Source organism: Fusarium flagelliforme (genome assembly GCF_020744385.1).
Source record: "Fusarium flagelliforme strain FIESC 12 MPI-CAGE-AA-0113 chromosome Unknown B0J16scaffold_1, whole genome shotgun sequence".
NCBI classification, from domain to species: Eukaryota; Fungi; Ascomycota; class Sordariomycetes; order Hypocreales; family Nectriaceae; genus Fusarium; species Fusarium flagelliforme.
The window spans coordinates 155,607-178,222 of record NW_025763503.1 but is presented as its reverse complement, the minus strand read 5'-3'; the positions used below and the strand labels follow the sequence as shown (position 1 = coordinate 178,222).

At 48.2% G+C, this 22,616-nt stretch overlaps 10 protein-coding genes across 10 annotated transcripts; 5 read left to right on the top strand and 5 right to left on the bottom strand.

The window, feature by feature from the left end:
* Positions 1-630: 630 nt before the first annotated feature.
* Positions 631-2,240, top strand: B0J16DRAFT_295018 (general substrate transporter; the record flags this gene model as incomplete). The annotated part of the gene is made up of 2 exons (XM_046124406.1): positions 631-820; positions 868-2,240. 2 exons carry the CDS (start codon positions 631-633, stop codon positions 2,238-2,240), a joined length of 1,563 nt encoding a protein of 520 aa, XP_045988019.1.
* A 73-nt stretch (positions 2,241-2,313) lies between these two features.
* Positions 2,314-3,760, top strand: B0J16DRAFT_398 (membrane bound O-acyl transferase family-domain-containing protein). The gene is made up of 2 exons (XM_046132354.1): positions 2,314-3,078; positions 3,130-3,760. The coding sequence occupies exons 1-2, from the start codon at positions 2,342-2,344 to the stop codon at positions 3,545-3,547; spliced, it is 1,155 nt and encodes a 384-aa protein (XP_045988018.1). The 5' UTR covers positions 2,314-2,341; the 3' UTR covers positions 3,548-3,760.
* Positions 3,619-4,484, bottom strand: B0J16DRAFT_365733 (acyl-CoA N-acyltransferase). Its single transcript, XM_046130046.1, has 2 exons — positions 4,165-4,484; positions 3,619-4,122 (listed from the first exon to the last, which is right to left on the bottom strand). The coding sequence occupies exons 1-2, from the start codon at positions 4,469-4,471 to the stop codon at positions 3,722-3,724; spliced, it is 708 nt and encodes a 235-aa protein (XP_045988017.1). The 5' UTR covers positions 4,472-4,484; the 3' UTR covers positions 3,619-3,721.
* Positions 4,485-4,937: 453 nt separating this feature from the next.
* B0J16DRAFT_376853 (amino acid/polyamine transporter I) lies at positions 4,938-6,656 on the bottom strand (the record flags this gene model as incomplete). The annotated part of the gene is made up of 4 exons (XM_046130797.1): positions 4,938-6,186; positions 6,237-6,350; positions 6,396-6,466; positions 6,516-6,656. The coding sequence occupies 4 exons, from the start codon at positions 6,654-6,656 to the stop codon at positions 4,938-4,940; spliced, it is 1,575 nt and encodes a 524-aa protein (XP_045988016.1).
* A 982-nt stretch (positions 6,657-7,638) lies between these two features.
* Positions 7,639-8,946, top strand: B0J16DRAFT_390286 (uncharacterized protein; the record flags this gene model as incomplete). Its single annotated transcript, XM_046131862.1, has 3 exons — positions 7,639-7,806; positions 8,010-8,237; positions 8,287-8,946. The coding sequence occupies 3 exons, from the start codon at positions 7,639-7,641 to the stop codon at positions 8,902-8,904; spliced, it is 1,014 nt and encodes a 337-aa protein (XP_045988015.1). The 3' UTR covers positions 8,905-8,946.
* A 2,891-nt stretch (positions 8,947-11,837) lies between these two features.
* Positions 11,838-13,573, top strand: B0J16DRAFT_408120 (uncharacterized protein; the record flags this gene model as incomplete). The annotated part of the gene is made up of 7 exons (XM_046133002.1): positions 11,838-11,892; positions 11,943-12,086; positions 12,134-12,178; positions 12,229-12,288; positions 12,376-12,528; positions 12,582-12,725; positions 12,798-13,573. 7 exons carry the CDS (start codon positions 11,838-11,840, stop codon positions 13,571-13,573), a joined length of 1,377 nt encoding a protein of 458 aa, XP_045988014.1.
* Positions 13,574-14,062: 489 nt separating this feature from the next.
* Positions 14,063-15,839, bottom strand: B0J16DRAFT_325891 (uncharacterized protein). Its single transcript, XM_046125927.1, has one exon. It carries the CDS (start codon positions 15,823-15,825, stop codon positions 14,146-14,148), a length of 1,680 nt encoding a protein of 559 aa, XP_045988013.1. The 5' UTR covers positions 15,826-15,839; the 3' UTR covers positions 14,063-14,145.
* Positions 15,840-16,065: 226 nt separating this feature from the next.
* Positions 16,066-17,028, bottom strand: B0J16DRAFT_312741 (uncharacterized protein; the record flags this gene model as incomplete). Its single annotated transcript, XM_046125067.1, has 1 exon — positions 16,066-17,028. The coding sequence occupies one exon, from the start codon at positions 17,026-17,028 to the stop codon at positions 16,066-16,068; it is 963 nt and encodes a 320-aa protein (XP_045988012.1).
* Positions 17,029-17,757: 729 nt separating this feature from the next.
* B0J16DRAFT_408118 (putative kinesin) lies at positions 17,758-20,761 on the bottom strand (the record flags this gene model as incomplete). The annotated part of the gene is made up of 5 exons (XM_046133001.1): positions 17,758-19,645; positions 19,698-19,857; positions 19,913-20,480; positions 20,538-20,600; positions 20,657-20,761. The coding sequence occupies 5 exons, from the start codon at positions 20,759-20,761 to the stop codon at positions 17,758-17,760; spliced, it is 2,784 nt and encodes a 927-aa protein (XP_045988011.1).
* A 912-nt stretch (positions 20,762-21,673) lies between these two features.
* B0J16DRAFT_359236 (uncharacterized protein) lies at positions 21,674-22,579 on the top strand (the record flags this gene model as incomplete). Its single annotated transcript, XM_046129644.1, has 1 exon — positions 21,674-22,579. One exon carries the CDS (start codon positions 21,674-21,676, stop codon positions 22,577-22,579), a length of 906 nt encoding a protein of 301 aa, XP_045988010.1.
* Between the last annotated feature and the right edge of the window lie 37 nt (positions 22,580-22,616).

Genomic DNA, 22,616 nt, shown 5'->3' with positions numbered 1-22,616 from the left:
AAAAGAAAACAATCAATCTTCAAGAGATTATGGGGAAAATACAACAATAAGAAAATACCTTAATACTAAGCCAGTTGGACATGTTTGTGGCGTGGCGAATGAGATATGGTGTCGCGTTCGAGGCTACCCTAGAAGAAGCTCGGAACACAATCTTGCAATTGAAGATGAACCCGATATCACTAGTGCTCTTCAGATGACCAGATTAACAGCCCATGTGACTTGGCCATGATCATAACCATCTCATACCAGTTTGACCTGATCTGATAACTATCGCCGGGCCCCGGACAAAGGCCTCCCGATCATTGTCCCGGTCCCCATCCATGACAAAACCCAACGACTGTCGGCTCCGATTGCCCCGAGACGCCACGGTCTTGTGCGGGGAAACCTCAACCGAGCCTAGTAACGTTCATATCCGGGGTAGATCTGGGGTAACGCACAGCGGGCATCGGCATAACCAACTAAACACGGCAATTCTGGGGGAAAATCTTGGCTTTGCTGCTTAATTCTGGTACGAGCGCTTCGGCAGGAACCGAGTCACTCCAGATATAAAGACGGTGGAGACACTATCAATGTCACTGTCAATCCTTTTTGTTGCAGAGTCACGGAAGCTCTGAATTGACAACGAACATTATGACTTCGAAGCAGGGTACCGAAGAGGCGCATATCCAAGATGCCGAAACAAACGACTTTCAAGGTCTCGTTCTTGCAGACGTGATTCCTAATGATCGTCCGCCGTGGTACAAGGATTGGACTCTATGGAAGTTGAATTTGTTGCTGCTGAGTGGTTTGTTGACGCAGACTGCTACTGGCTTTGATGCGAGTAAGTATTCACAACCTGGGATGATTGACTGGTTACTAACGAGATAGGTATGCTCAACGGAGCCCAGTCTCTTCCCCAATGGCAGTCCTACTTCGGCGAACCGAAAGGAACTCGTCTCGGAGCCATGACGTTCGGTCCTAACGGTGGTGTCCTGATCTCCATCCTCATTTCCTCCCAACTGTGCGATCGGCTTGGTCGACGGATTCCCATCCTTGGGGGCAGTCTCACCATCATCGTCGGCGCTATCATTCAAACATGTTCCTACAACTACGGCATGTTCGTCGCCTCGCGCTTCATCATCGGCTTTGGTCTCGGAATTGTATCGACTGCTGCACCACCTTTACTCTCTGAAGTCACGTATCCTACGCATCGTGGAAAGGTTGTCAGTTTCATGATGGTCTCCTGGCCGTTGGGTGCTATTATTGCCGCATGGGTTACATACGGGAGCTTTCAGATGCAGAGTTCTTGGGCTTGGAGATTGCCTAGTCTGTTACAGGCTAGTTTCTCAGTCATTCAAGCGTCTCTTGTTATGTTTGCGCCCGAATCGCCGAGATGGTTGATCTACAAGGGACGATACAAGGAAGCGCAGGATATTCTCGTGAAATGGCACGGCTACGGTGACCCCAACTCGCGATTGGCTCGGTTCGAAATGGCCGAGATTACAGCGACTCTCGAGATTGAAAAGGTTCAGCAGAAATCCCGATGGGCGGAGTGGGTTTCTTCAAAGGGTAACTGGCACCGCTTCTTCCTCGCGCTCTACATCCCCGCCATGCTGCAATGGTCCGGCAACGCTTTGACTTCATACTATCTCGCCAAAGTCCTCAACTCGATCAACATCACCGACCACAAGACACAACTTCTTTTGAATGGCGGTCTTCAAATGTGGGGTTTTGCTTCAGCTGTTGTCTTCGCCACACTTGTTGATAGATTTGGTCGTCGATCTCTGTTCCTTCTTGGTATGTCAGGTATGGGCGCGTCCTATATCATCTGGACAATCTGCTCCGCGCGCAACCAACAAGAAAACTTCGAGCACATCGGTTTCGCAGGAGCAGTCCTCGCCATGATCTTCGTCTTCTCATTCTTCTACCACGCCATCTCCCCCATCGGCGCAACGTACATCATGGAGGCAACACCATACTCCCTGCGTGCGAAAGCATCTATGCTGTACCAACTAACGGGTAACTTGGCTGGTGTGTACAACGCGTTTGCCAATCCTGTTGCCATGGAGGCTATTTCTTGGAAGTACTATATTGTGTGGTGTGTTGCTATCGCAATCCATCTGACCTTGATTTTCTTCTTCTTCCCTGAGACTAAGGGACATTCGCTCGAGGAGGTGGCTGAGATTTTCGATGGGCCGGATGCGCTTGTTGGAGCTAATGCTATTGGACAGAAGAAGGTTGATGATATGGCGATGCATTAGGAAGGTCTTAAAAGCACGTGATGACGTGAGCACTAGTGTCTCTTTAGAGAGGTTGAGAAATAATAAAAATACCTTCAACTTTACAAATACAAATCCACAGCATGGAAGCTTTTCTAGCAGCACCAGGACTTCGTATATGGGGAATAATCTGCCTATACCTGTTTATCTTCTCGACTACTGTCGTATTCACCCGTCGAAATGCCATCCTGCTCCGACTCAGCTCAATTGCCAGCCTGTGCTGCCTCAATTACGTCTTCCATCTTGCCATTCTCGATACATCGATGACTACCACTCAGAAGTGCGCCGCCTGTAATATGTGCTGGGGGTTCTGGGTCAGCGGTGCCGAGAAGCTTCTCCTCTCCCGGTTCGACGCCGAGGACCTCTTCAAAAGGTCAGAGGGTCGTCGTGTCAGCAATATTACGCTGCTCTGGCGAGGAGTGAAATTGTACTTTAACCTACGACGAGTGGGTGTCCGTGGTGAGATATCCATGAAAAGACGACAGACGTCAACTCGAGCTCAGTTATTGAGATCCAAGATCATCGAGCTTCTTGGTCTCTATCTTATCTTAGACTTTGCGATGAACGCACCACTTCCGGAAGGACACTTGATATCCAGAGAAAAAGAGACTCTCTTCAACCTGTCAAACCTATCAGGCGAGGATATCGGCTTTCGCTTCGGCGGCACCTTCGGATATTGGGTATTGTCATTCGTCTGCAATCGCTTCAACAATGCCTGCGCAGCCATCGTTTCTCTCGCACTTGGACTGAGTCAACCTGACGAATGGCCATCCTTGAACGGACCGATCAGCGCTTGTTATACCATTCGTGGCTTCTGGGGGTGAGTAGAACACTTTTGCCATTGTCGTGCCTATGCTAATGAGACTCGTAGTACCTTTTGGCATCAGCTCTACCGCAGACAACTTACCGGCTGGGGAGACTTTATCCCGGACAAAATCCCTGGGCTTCGCCGCAGAGGCTTGCTGTCGAGATATACCCGCCTCACTCTAGCATTCCTTCTGTCTGGTCTGATGCACCACCCCATGGTGTCTGTCTTCTCGTTGGGTGCTGATGATACATGGTCATGCGAGAAGTTTTTTCTTTTGCAGGCATTCGGAATCATGGTGGAAGATGCTGTGCAGGCAATGGCTGGAGGACTTGCTATACCAGGACCCTTCCGCCGAGTGTTGGGGTATATGTGGGTTGCTGTCTTTCTGGTATGGTCGACACCAGTATGGATGTACCCACCCATGCGTCAAGGAGATTCCGGGCAGATGGTACCTTTCAGTCTTGTTAGGCTTCTTAAGTAAGAAAGCATCGAAAGAGGCGTTCATATAACAATAGCTCATGTCTATGTATAGACTTAATGTTAGATACCAATGATGTTTGGGTTTGTCATGACACCCAACATGATAGTCTACCACCTTTGATCCAGCCTTTCAACATTTCCCTATCCTCCACACTGTTCAGCAAGGCTCTACCACTTAAGTCCTTGGCCAATACCAAAACATGAGCGCCCCAGGTACATCAGCCAAAGGATTCCCCTCCCCACTCTTCGCACTCCCAAACTGTTCCTTAAACCCACACTTGATATAAAACTCCTCGGTCCCTTCAACAGCCGCCAATGAAGCACAAATCTTCTCCTCCTGCGCCTTCTCGATTCCCCACTGTGCCAGTTTTCTTCCTACTCCTTTCCCGTGGAAGTCTGGGCGTATAGCCAACGCAGCTAGGTACCATGACTCAGCGCGCTTGCCGCTCCAGATACTGTCGAAGCACGGGTATGCGCGCTCGACGGCGTCTTCTTGGGCTGGGTCGGCTGCGCGGTTGGGATAGAGACGTGCGTGAAGGGTCATGGCGAGGGAGGAAAGGGGTTTGAGGAGGTTACCTAGAGAGTTAGCTTAGTAAACGAAGAATGGGAGGGACTTACGAGGATCCAAAGTTGCGCATTCGAGTTTCTTTCCTCCATCACCTAGTCTCTCCCATTGAGCGATACCGACGATAGACTCCTTGCCACTTTGGTCGTTGGAAACGGCAACTATCAATCGCCAACGATAATCCCAGAAGACAACTCGTGCGCGACGAAGCCAATAAAGATCGACGTCTTCTGGGTACTGTTCACGATGAGGATGGATCAAGTCACCAAAGAGCTCATCTTTCCAGAATGCTCTGGACATGACTCGAGCAACCTCGGGAAGCTCTGAGTAGTGTGCATCACGCAACGTAATTCCAGACATGATGGACTGTGTGACCAAGATGGGCAGGATGTCATGTTGGTAGAGGTGCAGATCAAGGGTCCTTAAATGTTTTACCCTCAGGGCCGGGGCTCAATTGGTCCGGCTCTGAGTCTCGCTAAAGAGTGTGCTCGGTCGTATGGCGTGTTGTCTGCAGACCAGGAAGTGTTTCACGCCCTGACTTTGCAGGATCACTCCACCCATTACATCCTTGATGAGTACCCAACCAACAGTTATTTCACGGCCAATGAGGGCTCATGATGGCACAGTCACCGGAGTGTTGGTGCAAGCCAAACCGTTAGTCGGCGATGCGAAATATAAGCGTAAGCGGTGACTGACACATCATATGTACTAAGCACACCAGTGGTGGCCGCTGATATTTTAAACTAACTCTTTTCTGCGACATATTCTGAACTAAATTACCTTTTCTCCGGCTTCCCGGTTCGCCGAACTTTCATTTCTTTCCTTCCTACTGCTCAAGCTTGCGGACATAAGCCACAGGTCCCTCATATCGATGTCTTCCATGCAAAAAGTAGTAAACTACAGTAAACAAGATCAAGCCCAAGTACATGACACTACTCCAGTTCATCTCAGCAGGTGTAGGGTTGGGATTACCAGGCATGAAAGCCAGCACGAAGATAACGATGAGAAAGGCCTCGGAAGCAATGTTGATGGGTAAACCCCATCGACCGAGGTCGAGTTTGGCCGGAAGAAGCTCGCGCTTCGTGCATCGTCGCCAGATCATACAACCAATTGAGACGATGCAGCTAGAGAGAAGTCCAGTTGTACCTAGAGAGGTGATTGTGTTCATCGCGACGGGAGATCCAATGTTGATGAGCGCTAGTACACCTGAGACGACAAACGTTGTGATGATGGCGTTGACAGGGACGTCCCATCCTGTTGGAACCTTGGAGAACCACGTATCAAACGGAACAGCATGGTCTCTCGCAAAAGCGTAAAGCTGTCGCGAGGCCGTAGCGACCATGGTCAAGTTCGAAAAGACAGTCATGGCAACAATCCAGAACGACATAGCGGTAGCGCTGCTAGCTGACTTTGTAGAGTTGAGAAAGACTTGCATGAAAGGCTGGCCGGTTGGTGAGGAAATGACCTGCTCCAGATCACCGATGCAGAAACAGTATGTGATCACCATGATCCAGCCAAAGAGACCGTTGAAGACAGTGGTCAGGATCATGGTGCGGGGAATGGTGCGTCCCGCGTCGCGGACTTCTTCCGACATGTGGACTGCGGCATCTGCGCCGAGAAGAGGAAGGATACCAGCGAGAATACCAACGAGGGCGGAACCTCCAAGACTGCCCCAACCTCCACCGTCGCTGAACTGTGTGAAAACATCCTTGGCATCAGCATGGGGTGAGAGAACCCACAGCGTGACAAGGACACCGAAGAATGCAAAGACGTGCACAACCAGAATACAAGCTTCAACCAGAGGTAGCTTTCTGGCGAGGAAAGTATTGAAGAGGACTGAGAGTGCGGCAATGGCGATTGTAAGAAGAGTACCGTGCCATCCCTTGGGTTCGTAGCTTGGATTGTTCATAACAATCAGACCCTGAATCTGTGTACCGCCGATGAAAGAGGATCCAGCACAGGCTCCTTGCCAGCCGAGAACACACATCCAGCCCATGAGGTAACTGATGGGTTTCTGGTATCCTGGTGGTGCGAATTCAGATACCCAGTGGTATTGACCTCCGATCGTAGGGGCCCTGGAGACTCTTGTTAGTTACGAAGTAATTGAGGGGTAGTTTGAGCTTACATGGAGGCCATCTCGGCCATTGAAATGTTGACGAAGATGAAGCCGATCCAGCAGATGAAGAACATCCAAATTAGACCGGCTGTACCGCCGTTGACGAGACCGAGCGTTGACACACTGGATAATTAGCAATTGGCTAATATTTGTAAAACGAGGACGTACCTGAGAGAATATTCCCATGATGCCATGAGAATCATGGAGAAGCCAAAGATGGACAAGAAGCGAAAGTTTCTCTGTCATTCCACGTTAGCTCTGGTATAGCATTCGCATGATTGCACGAACCGTCAAATCTTGGGTCTTGCCCATACGGTACATGTCCAGCCTATCGGCCGCAGTGCCTTTCTTCTCATCAACATTGTCGCTGTCGCTGAGTTGAGGCGTATCATGTACGTCCACGGATCTTTTGTCGTCGTTGCTCGACATAATGGCGGTTATCGAAGTGCCAACACGATTCAAACTGAAAGGATGTGAACAGACAAGAAGAACGAAAAACAGAGAAGATTGAAGGATAAAAAGGATTCAAGATCGGCAGGTAGGCAACGCAGGAGGGCGGCACAAGATAATTCTTCTGTTCTTCCGATTGCCCTGTTGGTTCAAGGCATGCATGTGTTACCCTGTCTCATGTTGTACTGAACAGGGATATCAACCAACAGCCAAACCCCCTTGAGCCTAGACCAACGGGAACCAATCGTGCCGTCCCGGTACTCGGGCAGTTTATCCTTATTGATCATCGTTTAGTGCCAACTTAATCCATTGTCGCCAGTTTATATCAGATCATTTTCTTGGATCTGAATTATGACAATAAGGTCCCGTCCCTACCTGTCGACGGAGATAGCTCCCTTGTTTCACTACCACCAACAGAATGGGGTGATATTCCCTCCTCCGAATTCCTGCATCGTTTCATGCATCAATAGAACCAACAGTCCTAGACATCTTCTGCCACTCATAACGTAGTGGACAGATCTTATTGACACCCAAATCTGGTCTGTGGCGCTTTTTCCGCCCCGCCCGCTAACGATCTATTGAGGTACAGATTCGGCCATGTTTGCTGCACTTTCCTCAGACATGAGATTCAGCTTCTACATCTCAAGAATTCGGATCGTACTTCCTGTGCCGCAGAACAATTACATCCTTGTCGATACTCGGGGCGAGAAGGTAGTGGGGCCGAAATTAGGGTGTGGTCAAACACCCCCGCTGACGACTCCAGCCCTTGTTGTTTCCGTACGACTTTATATCATATCACCAACAATAAATTCTCTATTAACCAACCAAGGACCATGCAATTTGAGTTGCGCTGCAATTAGACGTCAATAAGCTCCTTGACAGAATCTTAAGAAAAACAATCCCTTCCTCAAACAATGCAAAGTTCCTCCCTTTCGAGTGTTTTCCCCTCTGATGCTCTGCTATGAATGTCTCAAACGGACTCTCCCCTGTTACACCGGATGATCATGCGGGAAAATTATGGATCGTTACTGTTTTGTCGCTGATCTACGCTTTGCATGTGGCTGGGGCCAGAGCTTTCATTAAGCGACACATGTTTGGCTTGGACGATGCTCTTTATGGTGTGGCGACGGTAAGTGCCTCTCCTCTACACCAGAGGAAATTGACTGAGTGGCGATAGCTCTTACATATTGCTCAATCAATAGCGATATTTGTGGGATTGAGTCATGGTCTCGGCAAGAAGAACTCTATTACGACACCTCAGCAATGGGCGATAAGTTCACGGGTAAGGTTCATTGGACAGTTCTTTGACGTGTCTAACCACACGATCTGCAGTGTACCGTCGCAGCGACCATCTTCTTCATTACAACATTGACACTAGCCAAATGTTCAGTCCTCGCGCTCATCCGTCGCATCATCGCCAGCAAACCCGGTAAAAGTGAAATATTCTGCACGGCCCTCTTGGTTTTCACAGTGCTTTGGGGCATCGGCTCTTGTATATCTTTCCTCGTTGACTGCGATGTCAATGGTTTGCTCGACGCGAGTAACCCATGCTCTCATCAGGTACAGCACCTATTCCCAATCGCAAACCTCGAAGCTAATTAGGTTGTAGAAAGAACGCTGGATAGCCATCGCAGTCCTCGACATAACCTCCGAAATACTCACCCTCGCACTAATCTTCCAACTTGTCGGATCCGTCAATCTTGCCTGTAATCGAAGATGGCAAGTCATCGTCGCATTTTCATTCCGTCTCCCGCTCATCGCCATGTCGGCCGTGCACGTCCGAGCATTAGACTTTCCATCAACCGACGAGCCCCAATTCCGAATTACAAAAGCCCTGATGATCCAGCAAATCATGGTGGCTTGGTCTCTCATCTCTGCAACAATGCCAAATCTCAAGAACTTTATGAAATCCTTCCGGTTCAACATTGGCATGAACTTCGGAGTTGATACGTCCGCTGTAAGCACGCCCGAATCGATAGCGCTGCAAACGTTTGGTGGTTCTACGCCTAATTCTCCTTCGCCTGCGGGGACGGTATCAAGTAATGGGCGACCGTATCGATGGAGACCGGATATAATATCGCACTTGACAACAGTGACGCGAGGGAGTGATAGGAGTAGTTTGGATGATATTACTGAGGAGGAGGAAGTCTCTCGTGGGGGAAGTCAAGAGATGATCATCAATAAGGAAGTGACGTGGAATGTCACATATGAGGACACCAGAGGGTAGACTTTACGAATCCTGTATCTTTGTTTGTACACTTACTTGCCAGCAATAGTGCTTGGGGCGTTGGACATTATTGTTAATTTTCCTTTGTACATTTACACAACCTTGGGGCTCGATCATCGGCGGAGTCCTGCGAGGAGAAATGATTGTTGAATTAAAAAAGGTCATAATACACCTGTGTGGAATTCTGACGCTGTCGAGGCGTGATTTTCCTTGGCTTATATCTGATCGATCTTCCGAAGCGATTCATATAGGTAGTATCTTGGAGTTATTCATAGCTTCCTGTAAAGTCTTGAAGGCGGAGCACAATATTAACAATCTTTGTATTGAAAATCTAGAATAATTCTCATGATAATTAGAAAAGCAAGAAGATTGACCTGCAGGGTAGCTAGTTTATTCTCGGCTAGGAGTCGGATACACTAACAAGATAAGATTAGCGTGATAAGATAATGAGATAAGATAAACCACTGTACAGTGTGCTTCCTGGGGCTGACCCACCTGGTACTGTAGTATGGATAAGATAAACGATAAGATAAGAACTCGAACCCCTCAATTCGGCCCTCCAGTTCAAACGCCGTCTCCCCATCCTATGATGACTTTAAACATGTCTTCTCCACTTTCGAAGAATGTCAAGAATGCACACTGACACTACGCACTAAGTCTGTCTAGCGAAGAGGTTTAAGCACCCTGGGTGTCTGGAAATCGTGTGCATGTATGAGACCTTATGATCTATGTCTTGTTTTTTGTAAATGTCCCCTGGTAACCACTTTCTGTGACTTGTTTGTTAGTCAAAAATGTCATGACGTCACCTGATGGAAAGCCAAAATCTCCTCTGTGCCTAAATTTGCATCCGTATCAGGCAAAAGGTTTGCTTGCCAAGAGGCCAAAACATACAACTAGTATTGGGACCGCTGAGCTGCTGTTTATGCAACCACCATGGAGATTGAAAGAGTGCTGGGCGTCGGCAGTAACATGAGTCAGTCTCTTCACACGTGGTTCAGGTACCTCGAATAGACAGCGCTCCAAGGCATCGAAGACGCATTGGATGGAGATAAAGAAGCGATACAGGGTTACAAAGTGGAAAAAGTCGTTGCAATCACCCCCTTGCTTAATGCAGCTCTCCCCAGTCCTACGCTTCCGGGTACCTGAAGCTAAAGATTAACTGATAAGGAGGAAATGTTATCTGTGCAAGGCCCAGAGATCGACCCCGGGGTTTTCATTCCGACTTTCGGTATCCGCGGCACCGATCCCGTGGAGGGGATGCAAAGCCAGGCGGGTCCCTTGGCCGGTCTCGTGACTCCGCTCCGTGGCCAGTTGGAGAAGTGTCAACCAAGACCTTTAGCCAAGAGTACCGAATTTGTTGAGTTTGTTACAGGCAGGTGGTCCGGAAAATCACAAGGCGACAGAAGCCTATTGGCGAAATTACATTGATTTTCAGATGGGGCGTAGACTAACCTAACCCCAGGACTCTAGGTATGGGTGTCGTAGAAATTTCTTCACAGTGGATAGTTGTTAAGAATTCAGCCTTGCAACTGTGCGCCTTGAAAACCTTGACTTTCCAAAAACTCAAAAAGAGCTCGACCCGTAATGTCCCCCGAAATTGATCACGCAGAGCGTTTCAGTCCTGGGTACATTCAGGGGAGTTGTGCAGAACCCGACGTAAAATTTGTGGGAACACAACGTCTTCTCTGTAAAATTCTTTCTCGTAGGCACAGGCTGCATTTTCAATTCGGTTAAGCAAAGGTAATGCACTACGAAGTAGTGGTGTGTAGTCTAGCGTATGTACAGTGAGGGTTATGTACGTGATTAGAAGCCTGACAGCATTCTAGAAGATTTCTCGATATCTAAAATAAGTCAGATGCCTTATGTCTTAGCAACGCGAGAGAAAGGGTCCTACCCCAGACTTAACAGAAGTATCATATTGTCAATCCTGACATGCAGGGCCTCTTGCAATGATACGACTAATAGGTACTGTACTAGAGCATAGATACATGAGCAGGAAGCACTCCCAGCAGGTACTTTCTGTTGTGCAGTGTCTTGTCAACAAGAGCCATTGGAAAGCTTGCCGGCCAGGTGGGTAACATAAAAACCGACACCCAGAGCTCTGGTACTACACCAGAAGGGCAGATGCTGACAGACTAAAGCCAATACACCTCCAACAGATCGGCCCTAAGCCTTTCTGTTACGTACGCTTCTTGTGTCAATTTTGTTGTGACGCACCTTCTGCCTTGCTTCTCGAATAGATCGTGCGACTCGGTTTCTTCTCCGTTGGAACTTCTTATCAGTTCGGCATCTGCTGGGGTGGCCTAGGCTGAAGATCGTCTAAGCCAGTTACGGAAACGAGTCCGGTCTACACCTTTGCGCCTAGAATCTTCAGTGCCTACAGACCGTTACCCCGCTTTGTTCCTGCCACATGGGCTGTCAGGTACCAGGCGCCAGGCTAACCAACTTTGACCTGTCTGAGAGGAAAGAAAACACTGCCGGTCCTAACACACAATTTGTATGCGATCATCATCCTTGTTTTCTTTCACCCCGAATTACCGCCACCGTCATGGTGGTCGTCACCACCAGTCAACACCTCAACAAGGCGACTTGTATTAACCAGACCTTTAGGACGTATTGCAGTTGCCTTTATTCCCAACCTTCTGCCTCTCTGGTAGAGTTAGAATTTTCGTGTTTGGCTATAAAATCTTGGCCTTCCCTCCGTCAACCAAATATTCCATCATCACCCTCCTTATCATTCTTCATAACTATTCTTTGATATAATCAATTGTTACTCCTTTTTCTATACTCTCTTCAGCTAGTCTTTCTTTGAACCCGCTTCATCTTTCGCCACACCCATCGACCCTTGTTTTCCCACTACTGCCTGAATAGGGCTAGAAGCCGCCAATCATCTGCCAGTTGTCTCTAGCCACAACAAACTCAAACCCGCAAATATGACTTCCGCTCATGCCGCCCATAGCAGGAGAATTCTATGGGTATCGTTCGATGGTAGCTAGCTTCTTTCTCATCTTCTGGGCCCAGTATCTAACTTGCATCAGGCACCCTGGCCGGTGGTTTCGCCCGTTCCCGCGAAACCGTTGTCTCGGTCCTACCCACCTTGATCTCCAAGGCCCACAACGTTATCCCGATTAACTTTAGTGGCGTGGGTTCTGACGACAGTTGGTACGATCTGTTTTGGGGAGGTTCGTATTCTCTGTCGCCCCGTATGTTCCTTAGCTGACTGTTATAGGGGTTTGCGGTTGGGGAACAATGCGCAATGTCATGAACGCATATAGTGAGTTGCTCAACATACCGTTGTGGTTCTCCTGCTAACCTCTTGTCAAGAGAGCATATCTACAACCTATTCCTCTGGTGATAAAATTATCTTGTGCGGATATTCTCGAGGTTCGTCTCAGACCTATTGATACCTTATTTGTTAACACAAACCCGTTCATTTCTTGAGAGACAGACCGGCTAACAACCCATTTGTAGGGGCATGGGCTGCTCGATACCTGGCACTCATCATCAGTCTTATCGGTCTACCCGAATATGGAGATAACGAATTTTTCCACCTCTTGTACAAAGAGTGCAAAAATAATCCCATTTTGAAACGGCCTAAGGCTCAAAAATTATTCAGCTATAAACGTACGTATTGATGGTATTCATGCCCAACAAACTTCGATATTAATAGTTCATAGGCTGGACCGATGTTGAAATAGAAGCCCAGTGTTGTTTTGATACAGTTGGGTCCTTGGGCCTCCCCCTTTTCGGTCTCGCCAGACCGCTGGCTTTCTTTCGTCGGGGAACGAGAAAGGAGGACAGTGTCTCTACAGTCCCAAAGAGTAAGCACAGAAATCTTCCATCCATTGTTGCGCTACCACTGCAATTATTTGCTGACAGCGGGGTATTCACAGACGTCAAGTATTCCTTTCACGCGCTTTCACTACATGAGACAAGAGAACCTTTCAGTCCAACGTACATGAGTGGGGATAATGTCCACCAAGTCTTCTTCCTCGGCAACCATGGTGACTTAGGTTGGGTAGATGTCGGCGAAGAAAGCTGTGTCCATGCTGCTCTTGCATGGATGATTCAACAACTTCACTCGCATTCAAAGATCGAATTCGATGGCGAGAAACTCAAGCGATACTTTACAAACAACCGCCCCAACCTGGCCCGTTATCCCTGGGCAAATGGTCGCATTACACGCACAAGCGCCCCCGTTCTAGCATTCATGGGAAAGAAAGTGCGCAAGCCATGGCGAAGTCGCGGTGCTCTCGAGGGAGGCTCTGATGGTAGCGAGAGTACTCGTATCAGTGGCTGTGCAGCGCACACGCTCCCGGAGATACAGATACACATCGGCGCTCGTGTTCGTGAGTCCACGGAGGAAAATGTCGTACCAGGCTACACCCTCAAGGCCCCCATCGAGGGCCAACCTTACTGGGCGAGACGTGGCGCCAACCGGTCGCTACGATCACGCAGGAATAGCCGGGACAGCGACCCTGTTGAGGAGCCCAACGAACCGGGCAGACTTGCTCCTCTACCTGGGTCCGAGACAGCGAGTAGCCATGAGCAAGTCCACGACCGCATGTACCAGGCACCAGTTGGTCGTCTGGAGGCCTTTCTTCTGGGATTGCCAGCGGCAACTGTATCTGCTGAGCCCTGTTGCAAGGGGCTCTTGGACCAGATCTAGCCACATTGCTCCTTTACCTTCTTTACCTTCTTTACCTTCTTTACCTTCTTTACCTTCTTTACCTTCTTTACCTTCTTTACCTTCTTTACCTTCTTTACCTTCTTTACCTTCTTTACCTTCTTTACCTTCTTTACCTTCTTTAACCTCTTTACACTATACTTTAAGTATTTTCTAGGACCCTGTCCTTCAAAGTATACACAGAAAATATCACAATCGCGATCCCAGATTGTTGTCGATATGCTTTGCACCTTTTATGACCCTTGAGTAAACAACCAAGATTGATGAGTTACGGATTACGAGATACATTGCGATACCTGGGTATAGGAATAGATTGACATATAGCAATTTCATAACCAAGGTGTTTTGTCTTTCATTTATGAGATAACAGTTCAAATCATTCAATGGCCCAGCGACATACGAGTGAAGAAATGTCTGGACCTTGAAGTAGATGGGAGCTCATGGTTCCAATTCAGGCACGCCTTATGAAAACTCGCGCAGAAGTCAGTGTTAACGGTTTATTCGAAATTTTTGAACAAGCTAACCTTTAAACTATGATATCCATCAGTAGTCCCTCATTCAAATCTCGTCTCATCCACATTTTTCACAAAGCTCGCATACCACTGTACAGTCTTAACATGTGCGAGAGCACTAACCCTCTCGTTAACAGTATGTATCCCTTCAATCGATAATGTCTCTGGATCCCAACCAGGCGAGTATCGAAAAATGTGGCGACTCAAATTCCAGTAATACTTGGTATCTGTATTCGCAGGCATGATACCAGGAGCCATAACGACTTGCTTTCCGTATAGAGAGCGCGTCGTGCTTGCGAGTACTGACCATGGGTTTTCTCCGGTAGCGTATGTTGGGGAGATCGGTGCGGGCTCGAGAACGCTGCCCATGAACCGAATGGTGATGGAGGATTCTTGTTCTGTTGAGTTGTCAAAGGCGTGAAGGGTGAGATTATGCCGTTTTGCTACCTCGCTGGTGATTCTGGTGAGTTTTTGACGAATGAGGGCGGATTTATCGCCGATGTTGATGCGATGGTTTATCAACACGGCTGTTCGCTCGGGTAGTGCGTTGACTTTCACACCGCCGTGTATCACATCGACTGCTTGGGTAGTTGAGATAAGATACCCGGCCATGCGATTCACCTTCGATACCAGCCTGGGAAACAACATGCGCTTGGCACTCTCGAAGATACCAGTGCTGCCTCGTTTAGGTAGCAGATACTTCAACCCCATCATAAAGCCAGGAGCATGCTCGGCACCACACCATAAAAAGTCCAACAGTGGATTATCCTCATGAAGTTGAGGCTGATACGGGTCTTTCTCAATCAAGGTGACCAGCTCAGCCGCTATACCGGCACTGGTATGTACCGGAGGCATAGAACTGTGACCGCCTTTGCTGCGAACAATAATTTCGACGTCGGCGTAGCCTTTTTCTGACACACCTGGAACAGCGAAGTGTGTACCCCAGAGAGGTAGAATAGGCGCTCCTTCATCAATAATGAGCGCGATACCGTTTTCTCCATAACGGTCGAGGAGGAAGGATGCGAGGAATGCAGCTCCGTGGTGGCCTGAGATTTCTTCATCGAAGCCAAAGGAGAGAATTATGGTCCGTTTTGGCTCGAATCCTGCATCTAGAAGAGCTTCCACTGCCTCTAGAGATCCGATCAGTGTGTTTTTGCAATCCAACGCACCTCTACCCCAGATAGCCGAGCCGTCGAATTCGCCACTGAAAGGCGCATGCTTCCACTGGGAGGTAGTACTCTCGGGAACAGGCACAACATCCTGATGCGCCATCAAAACTGTTGGCTTTAAGGTTGGGTCACTTCCAGTCCATGTGTACAAAAGACCGTGAGTGTTAACTTTCTCCAAGTTGAGTTTCTCGTGCACGCTGGGGAAGGTTGTCTCGAGGTATCCTGCGAAGTCATCGAAGATATTCCAGCGAGGATCTTGGTCAACTGGGCCCATGTCGTCGTATGCTATTGTTGGGATTTGAATCGCGCCTGCGAGGCGCTGGATGCTTTTTTGTTGGAAGGTATCTGAGCCAAGACTCTCCAGCATGTTGATAGTGGATTGATCCTGGGATCTTTCGGCGGGTGCTTGGTGGCATAATGAGGCCGAAGTGGAGTTCAAGGCAGCGAGGGCGAGGGCGAGTGTGGCGGCGATAAGGCCCAGAGACCTCCATGGCCACCTTGAAGACGCATCACGGCCAGAGGCCGCCGTATTCTGACCCTGTTTATCTGACATTGCGCGCGCGATAGATTGTCCCAAAATATTTGAAAGGCAAAGTGAGGGGTATCGTCGCGAAACATGGTAGATAAATCCATGCTGATGGTTGCATGTGAGACAGATTGCCGAAAGCATCCGATGGCTGAACTCTAATTCTCTATTAGCTGCCAATATACTTACTGGTTTGCAATAACAAATAAGGTTAATAATAGGGTTTCTTATCACTAATTCAATCGAAATGCTATTGTCATGTGGATTCTACTGCGCAGCAGACCCAAGCTTCTCCTTGAGAATCATCTCCGTAAGTCTCCAACACTGCTCTCCCAACTCCTCATCAAGCGCCTGTGAAGTAGGTTCAGTAACCTTTCTATCCGGAACAATATAACACCCATCAATCCCCTCCTCTCTGATTGCGTCACTCGTCGCCGCGAATAAAATCGGCCGACAGCCCTGATCAACCGGATCTTTCATAAAAGGCCTCACCAGCGCAACACCAACCTTTCCCAAAGTCCCATATGCATCAATAGCCTGCTCCTGCTGATCTGTCTTTACACCACCGGGATGCGTTGCATTGATCCATGGTGCTTGGCCGGGCTTCATGCCAAGCTCGCCTCGTTGCTTGCGACGATGGAGCGCGCGGACAAGATGGATTTGTGCGAGTTTGGCACGGTTGTAGAGGTAGGCTGGACCGATATCTGTGTTGATTTCTTCCAGGTTGGCGAATTTGATAGAACTTGGTGCTGCGCGGTGCATGTCTGAGGATTGGAGACAAAGTCTGCTATCAGGCGTGGCGACAAGCTTCGGCAAAAGCGTCATAGCCAAATGATGCTGCGCAAAAACATTGACCTGCATATGACTATCAATCCCATCCTTCGTCTCGCCATATGGACCCACGCCCAATCCGGCGTTGAGGACGAGCGCATCAAGCCTCGTTAACTCGGACGCTAACTTCTTGGCGACTTGATCCGTTTGGTGAAGATCTTCAAACTCGACTTGTACGAATTCGACGCGTGAGACATCGCCGAATTTCTTGAGGCCTTCGGCTGCTTCGTCGAGGTGGTGTTGTTTTTTGCCGAGGAGGTAGAGCTTTTGGGGGTTGTGTTGGAGGATGTGGGCTGAGATGCCGTAGCCGATTCCTGCGCTGCCGCCTGTTACGACATAGACCTTTCCGCTGAGGTCGGGGATGTCGTTGTTGGGGTCAAAGGTGTTTCCAGTAAGCATTTTGAATATGTGTGATATATAAGTAATGGTAATGATATTGATAGGGAGAAGTTGAGGACTGTCGTTTTGCCTCTCCTTCCTTTTTTATATATTTGTTGTAGGTGACATCATGACGTCAATATGTGCACCTTGTCACTGCAGGCTCGTGTCTATGATGAATATATTCTCAATTGACCAGCTATTCGTCAGAACTGTTTCACATGACGACTCATAGTTGATTGGTTGTTACACTGTTTATCCTTTTCCATCTTGAACAATAGCGTTAATAATGACCTCGTTATATTGCAACGTTATTTTTCTATTCCTTTTCTCTAATCGTTAACAACAAGAAATTCTTTGTGTATTTTACTTAATCAGTTCTTAGTACATCCACTCTGGGCTAATTTAGTACCGTTTGCAAAATTAATTACCAGGTGGATTATCGAGTCAAATGCCAATATCTGGTCCAATGAACTGGTGCAGAACAAAAGTCAATCCCCAAGACAGGGCCACGTTAGTACTGGCGTAGTCTCTACAGGTTGTAGCTGTCAAGAGTAAGACAAAAAAAAGTGTGACGTCGCTTCACTGTTTCTGCAGATTCTCGAGCAAATGAAGTAAAATAACCATCAAGTCAACAGTAAAGTAAATCAAACACTAGTTAAACTAGGAATGTTAGACCCAGAAAATAGAGGAAAAGGTAAAGGAATGACTAGGATAGGGTAGTCATAACCGCTCTTGATCCAACCTCATCTAGTTGCGGTTTCCAATTCTGCCCCCCAATAATTCACTGAGCATCTTCTCGGTCGCTAGAACATCATTGTCTTCTTCTCCAAGCTTGCTCTTCTGCCTCTGCAACACATCTCTATACAGATACTCTGACTCTTTGACGTTACCTCGTAAGCTCGAGTTCAAAGCAAGGTTAGACTCCGTGCGGAGAGCCTCAGGGCTATCAGCGCCCAAGAGACGAACTTGGTCGTTGTGGAGCATTCGGAGCTCTTGGTCTGCGGCATCCAGATCAGTTTCTTGTAGAAGCAGAGCGTAGTCATTGCGGGTCAAAAGTGTTTCTGGGTCGCTTTTTCCGACAATGGCTTCCTGCTCAGGGACCACCGTTTTCAAAATGTTCAAAGCTTCTGTAAATCGTCCTTGAGCACAATAGGTAGCCGACAAGCAGCTCAAGACCTTGAGATGGAACCGCGTCAGTTCGATGTCTACCTTCCCAGACTTGATCCGGGTCTGTAGGGCTTGGATGACATCGAGGTACAGTTTTTCTGCGCGTTTGTGGTTGCCTTTGGAGGCTTGCTTGAGTGCCCGTTGGACACTTTCAATGTAGTCATTGTAACCGCCAGGGTCGCCTTCGCGGCTTTGGCCAGACGAACTTGACATGGGGACAACAAACTGATCTCTTGTCGCTGCATATGAAGCGCCCCGATCACTTGTTACCAGTTCCATCGAGCTGTTAGCTCTCCCCAAGAGAGTTTGGACCTCGGTGATTGCTTGTCTCGTCAAATCGACTAGTATCGCCTTGTTTGGTAATTCCATATCCGCCTCCCGGTTCCTAAGGCATTGTTGATAGTATTCCAACGCCTTATGAAGATTCTCTCGGCTTCTGTAATATCGCGCAATGCTGAAAAGTAAGTCTGTTTGTGACCTTCGCCCATGCTGTGGGGAGAGGTGCTGCAGACCAAGAGCAGCCAGTGCGCAAGGAAGCAAAGCTTCACTAGCATCAACATTGAAGGCTTCCAAGATACTCTGGACAGCACGGTCCTGGATTTCTTCTCTTTGCTGAAGGTTGTGGTTGAGGAACTCTTCTGCCTGTTGACGCACAATCGCCGTCATGGCGAAAAGTTGCCGGTCGGCAGATGTCTCTACAAACCCAAATCCTTCGAGGACAGGCATGTAATTTTGAACAACCTTTCTGTTGAAAACCTCAGAAGGAATGCATTGCACACTCAAACAGGACATGATGAGCATAGTGTCCACCGTCTCTTTGTGCATGTGGTTGATGAGTTCGTATAATAGTTCCCAGGCCCTGAGAACAGCTGGCTTTTCCACTGGCTTTGCGGAAAGCCTTTCCATGTAGTCTTTGCGACTTGACTCTTTCCCAGCATATTTCAAGTAGAAGTAAACAAGGGTGAGAGAACCGGCGCAGCCATTGAGTATGTTGGATATCTGCTCCACAAACCTCTTCCGCGAAGGATCTCTTGTCACTTTTCCGAGTAGGATCATTGAGGCATCTTCTTGGCTGACCGGGCCTACCTCTACGGCATACTTATCTCTATTACCTACTAATTGCCGGGCTACTGCCTTTGATCTTGTTGTGATCAAGACGCTCACTTGACTTGTTTTTGGCAAAAGGTCTACCAAAGGCTTAGTTGAAGTGAAGTCGATGCCTCTCAGTGGGGAGCCGTTGTTTATGCCATCGAATACCATCAACGAGGGCTCTCTCTTGAGCCGCTGTATAACCAGCTCAATAAGCCTTTCGCTGCTTCGGCCATCCTCATGGATATGAAGCTGTTCCGCGATCCGGACATATGAAGATTGCAGTTCTTCGGTACTACTCGCCCCAATCCAATAAACGTTATGTCCAGGATTAGTTCGCTTGTATTCATGAGCGTATTGTACAGCAACATGAGTTTTTCTTGACCATAAACTGTCAGCTCTGTAGTCCTTCTCGATGCAAGCGGACGTACCCGTTTCCTGATGACCCATATAATGCGACATATGGCTTTTTCTTGAAAAGCCCGTCAATTCTTGGTATGATACCATCACGAGGTGCAAAGTTGGCCTCAATTGCTATAGGGGCGCCCAACCTAGGTATGTTGTGATGATGTGTAGGCGAAGGACTCTTTGCTAGAAATTGGTTGTATCAGCAGATAGTCCTATTACTGCTCAAACGAACACTTACTTAGCTCTCCTCCATCACTATGCGCATGTTCGTTGACAATCCGAATTATCTCGCGCTTGACATTTCTGTAGTGGCTATCCTGAGAGTCCTCGAATTTATTCATGCTGAAATGATCGAGTGATAGCTCCTGGCTCTGATGACCGTTCAGCGTGCCAGATGTCTGATTAACCACGAACTCCTTTACCATCAATGTCAGTTCTGTGTTGATATACCATGCGATAGATTGTGTACCCACTGGAGCTGTTTTCTGCCCCGCAATTGCATCTAGTCTGGTAGCTTTGCTTTCATAAAAGCAGAAGATTCTAGGACTAGGTTTTACCGTGCTTATCATTCTGGTAAACCCGTCTACCGAGTTTCTTAGTAGGTCGTTGTCGTGGGCCATGGTCCTTAGCGCGTTGTCCTGGATAGAAAGCTTTGAGGCGAGAATAGCTTGATAAACCTTGCTCTGAGTAGACAAGCCCGAGCTTTCGCGTAGTCCGTGGTGTGGCGTTCCCAAGAAGACCATCCCGATGACAGATTCATGAATGTAAGGGTAGTCTTCTTTGTGAGTGAACGCCTTTGTATATGCCTGTACCATCATTATTAATAAGTCTGCGCGTGTTTGGGAGAAGCAGAGCCGACGAACCATCTGCATGACAAGGCCTCCAAAGCAATGCCCAATGAAGATTATGGGACGATCTCGACAGTTCTACGTTTGGAGTGATTGATTAGAAGCCAAAATATAATCATCAGAGTAACACGCACCGCTCTTTGCTCCCCCAATTGCAACAGCAGGCTGTTGGCCACACCCTCAAGTGATTGCTTCACAGCATCGTCGCCATACCACACAGAGTTGTATGCGAAGGCCATTATGCGCGCTGAAGGTAGCTCTTGCGGAAGCATAGTCCCATCACGAAGCCAATTCTTGTTGGTTTTGGGGTGTGTCCAGGTGGCTGTGGGATCAACACCGATGCCATGGACTGCGATTACAATAAACCAGAAGTTAATTTCAACGAATAGCCATGGGAAACAATGGTGTTTACTCAAGGGTTATCTCATCGACATCTTGGGGATCGTGATAGACTTGGAATCCAAGATCCTGTGGTCGAATTGTCGGGATTCTGGGTGCTCGGATGCCATTGAACAACTTTTCTTCAGCCGAGGGCACGGCGCCTTGCGACGATTCAATCTTCGACGTCATTGCTTCTGATCTCCGTCTCAATTAAAGCTACGTCTGAGACTGGAAGTAAAGTGTTTGTCGGATGTAGATGCCTTGTCTTGGGCGAATTCTCCCAACGATATAAGTCTAACCTGCTACACCAATTGACCACGGCCGATTGCAGACATGGGGTTTCCACAGCCTGATTTCTCCTTCACCATTCTCTTACTAAAAATTACTGATAATGTGCCACACTTGATGTGGTTGCACATGTAGGTGAGATTGAGAACAGCATGGCGTCTGGCACGTGCTTGTGGGGGTATATTGGATGACTGCATACTCACGCAGATTTGTACGCGCCGTACCACCGCATAAACAAGGCTTAGCAAATTGGGAACGTTGAAAGACCAACTGGGCTGTGCGTAGGCTTAGCTTGTGAAACACAATCACACTGTAATTGATCGGGATCAGGCTGGCACAAAGCCTAGACCTCCGCTTTATTAGATACCGCACCTCCAGCTACGTGACTGCATATCCTAGCTAAGGAGCTACCTTCCTGCTTCTCTGGCCCCCACCACTAACAGGTTGCATTGTACACGAGCATCTGGCAAGGTACGGCCAACATGGTTGACCGAGAAAGCGCCACGAAATTCACCTTTACGTCCAAAGATGATCTTTTTCCAACCGGCGCTATCATACCAGGCAGCCCGCTGATCCCTCTCAATGATCGGAGTGGGGCCCAAAAGTTCCTCGAAGCCGAACTCTCAACCATGAGGCTGAAGCGTGTCTATAAGCTTCTATTTTTGACCTCCAGGCGCGACAACATCAGCCCATTACACCACCAACAACTCTTAGGGCGGGCGATATGTGTTTCGGAGAGGCCTGACCTTCATTTGGTGTGGCACTACGATCGCATATTCGTTAAACCTATCCCAAAGTGCTTGTTCAGCGCTACCTTGTGGGAAAAACACCTCTTACCTGACCGGTTATCGGATAGTGACGACACATCAACCTTGCTGCTGGAAGCCCTAGGCTTTTTGCGTACCTACACTCGTCTTATCCGCCACGAATGCGACCTGGATATTGCCAAAGACCGCAAGTTAGTACCAGACCTAGTGACATGGGAAGCCTGGTGTGGATTTATTCAGCAGTTCACTTTTCTCAAAGATAGAGAGGTAGCTGACCGTTACCACTATGGGGAAATTCGCCTGACAAGACTGAATCTTTGGCACAGTCTCCGTTACGGCCGTAGTTACTTTGAAGTCAACTACAATTACGCCACATTCTTTGGGGGATTCGGAGCTCCTTACCTCTTCATCTTTGGTGCTATCACGGTTTGCTTGACGGCTCTACAGACTGGCCTTGCAACATATCCTCGATGGGGTGTCTATCAGGAGCTTTCGTCTAGTATTGTACCATTTACATTAATACTGACGTTGGTTGGTTTGATGCTGTTTCCTGCGATCTTCGTATTCTACCAATTGAAGGAGCTTTTCTTCTTCTGTTTCGCATACCAACATCTTTCATAGTAGACAGTATCAATAGGGTTTACATATGAACCTTTCC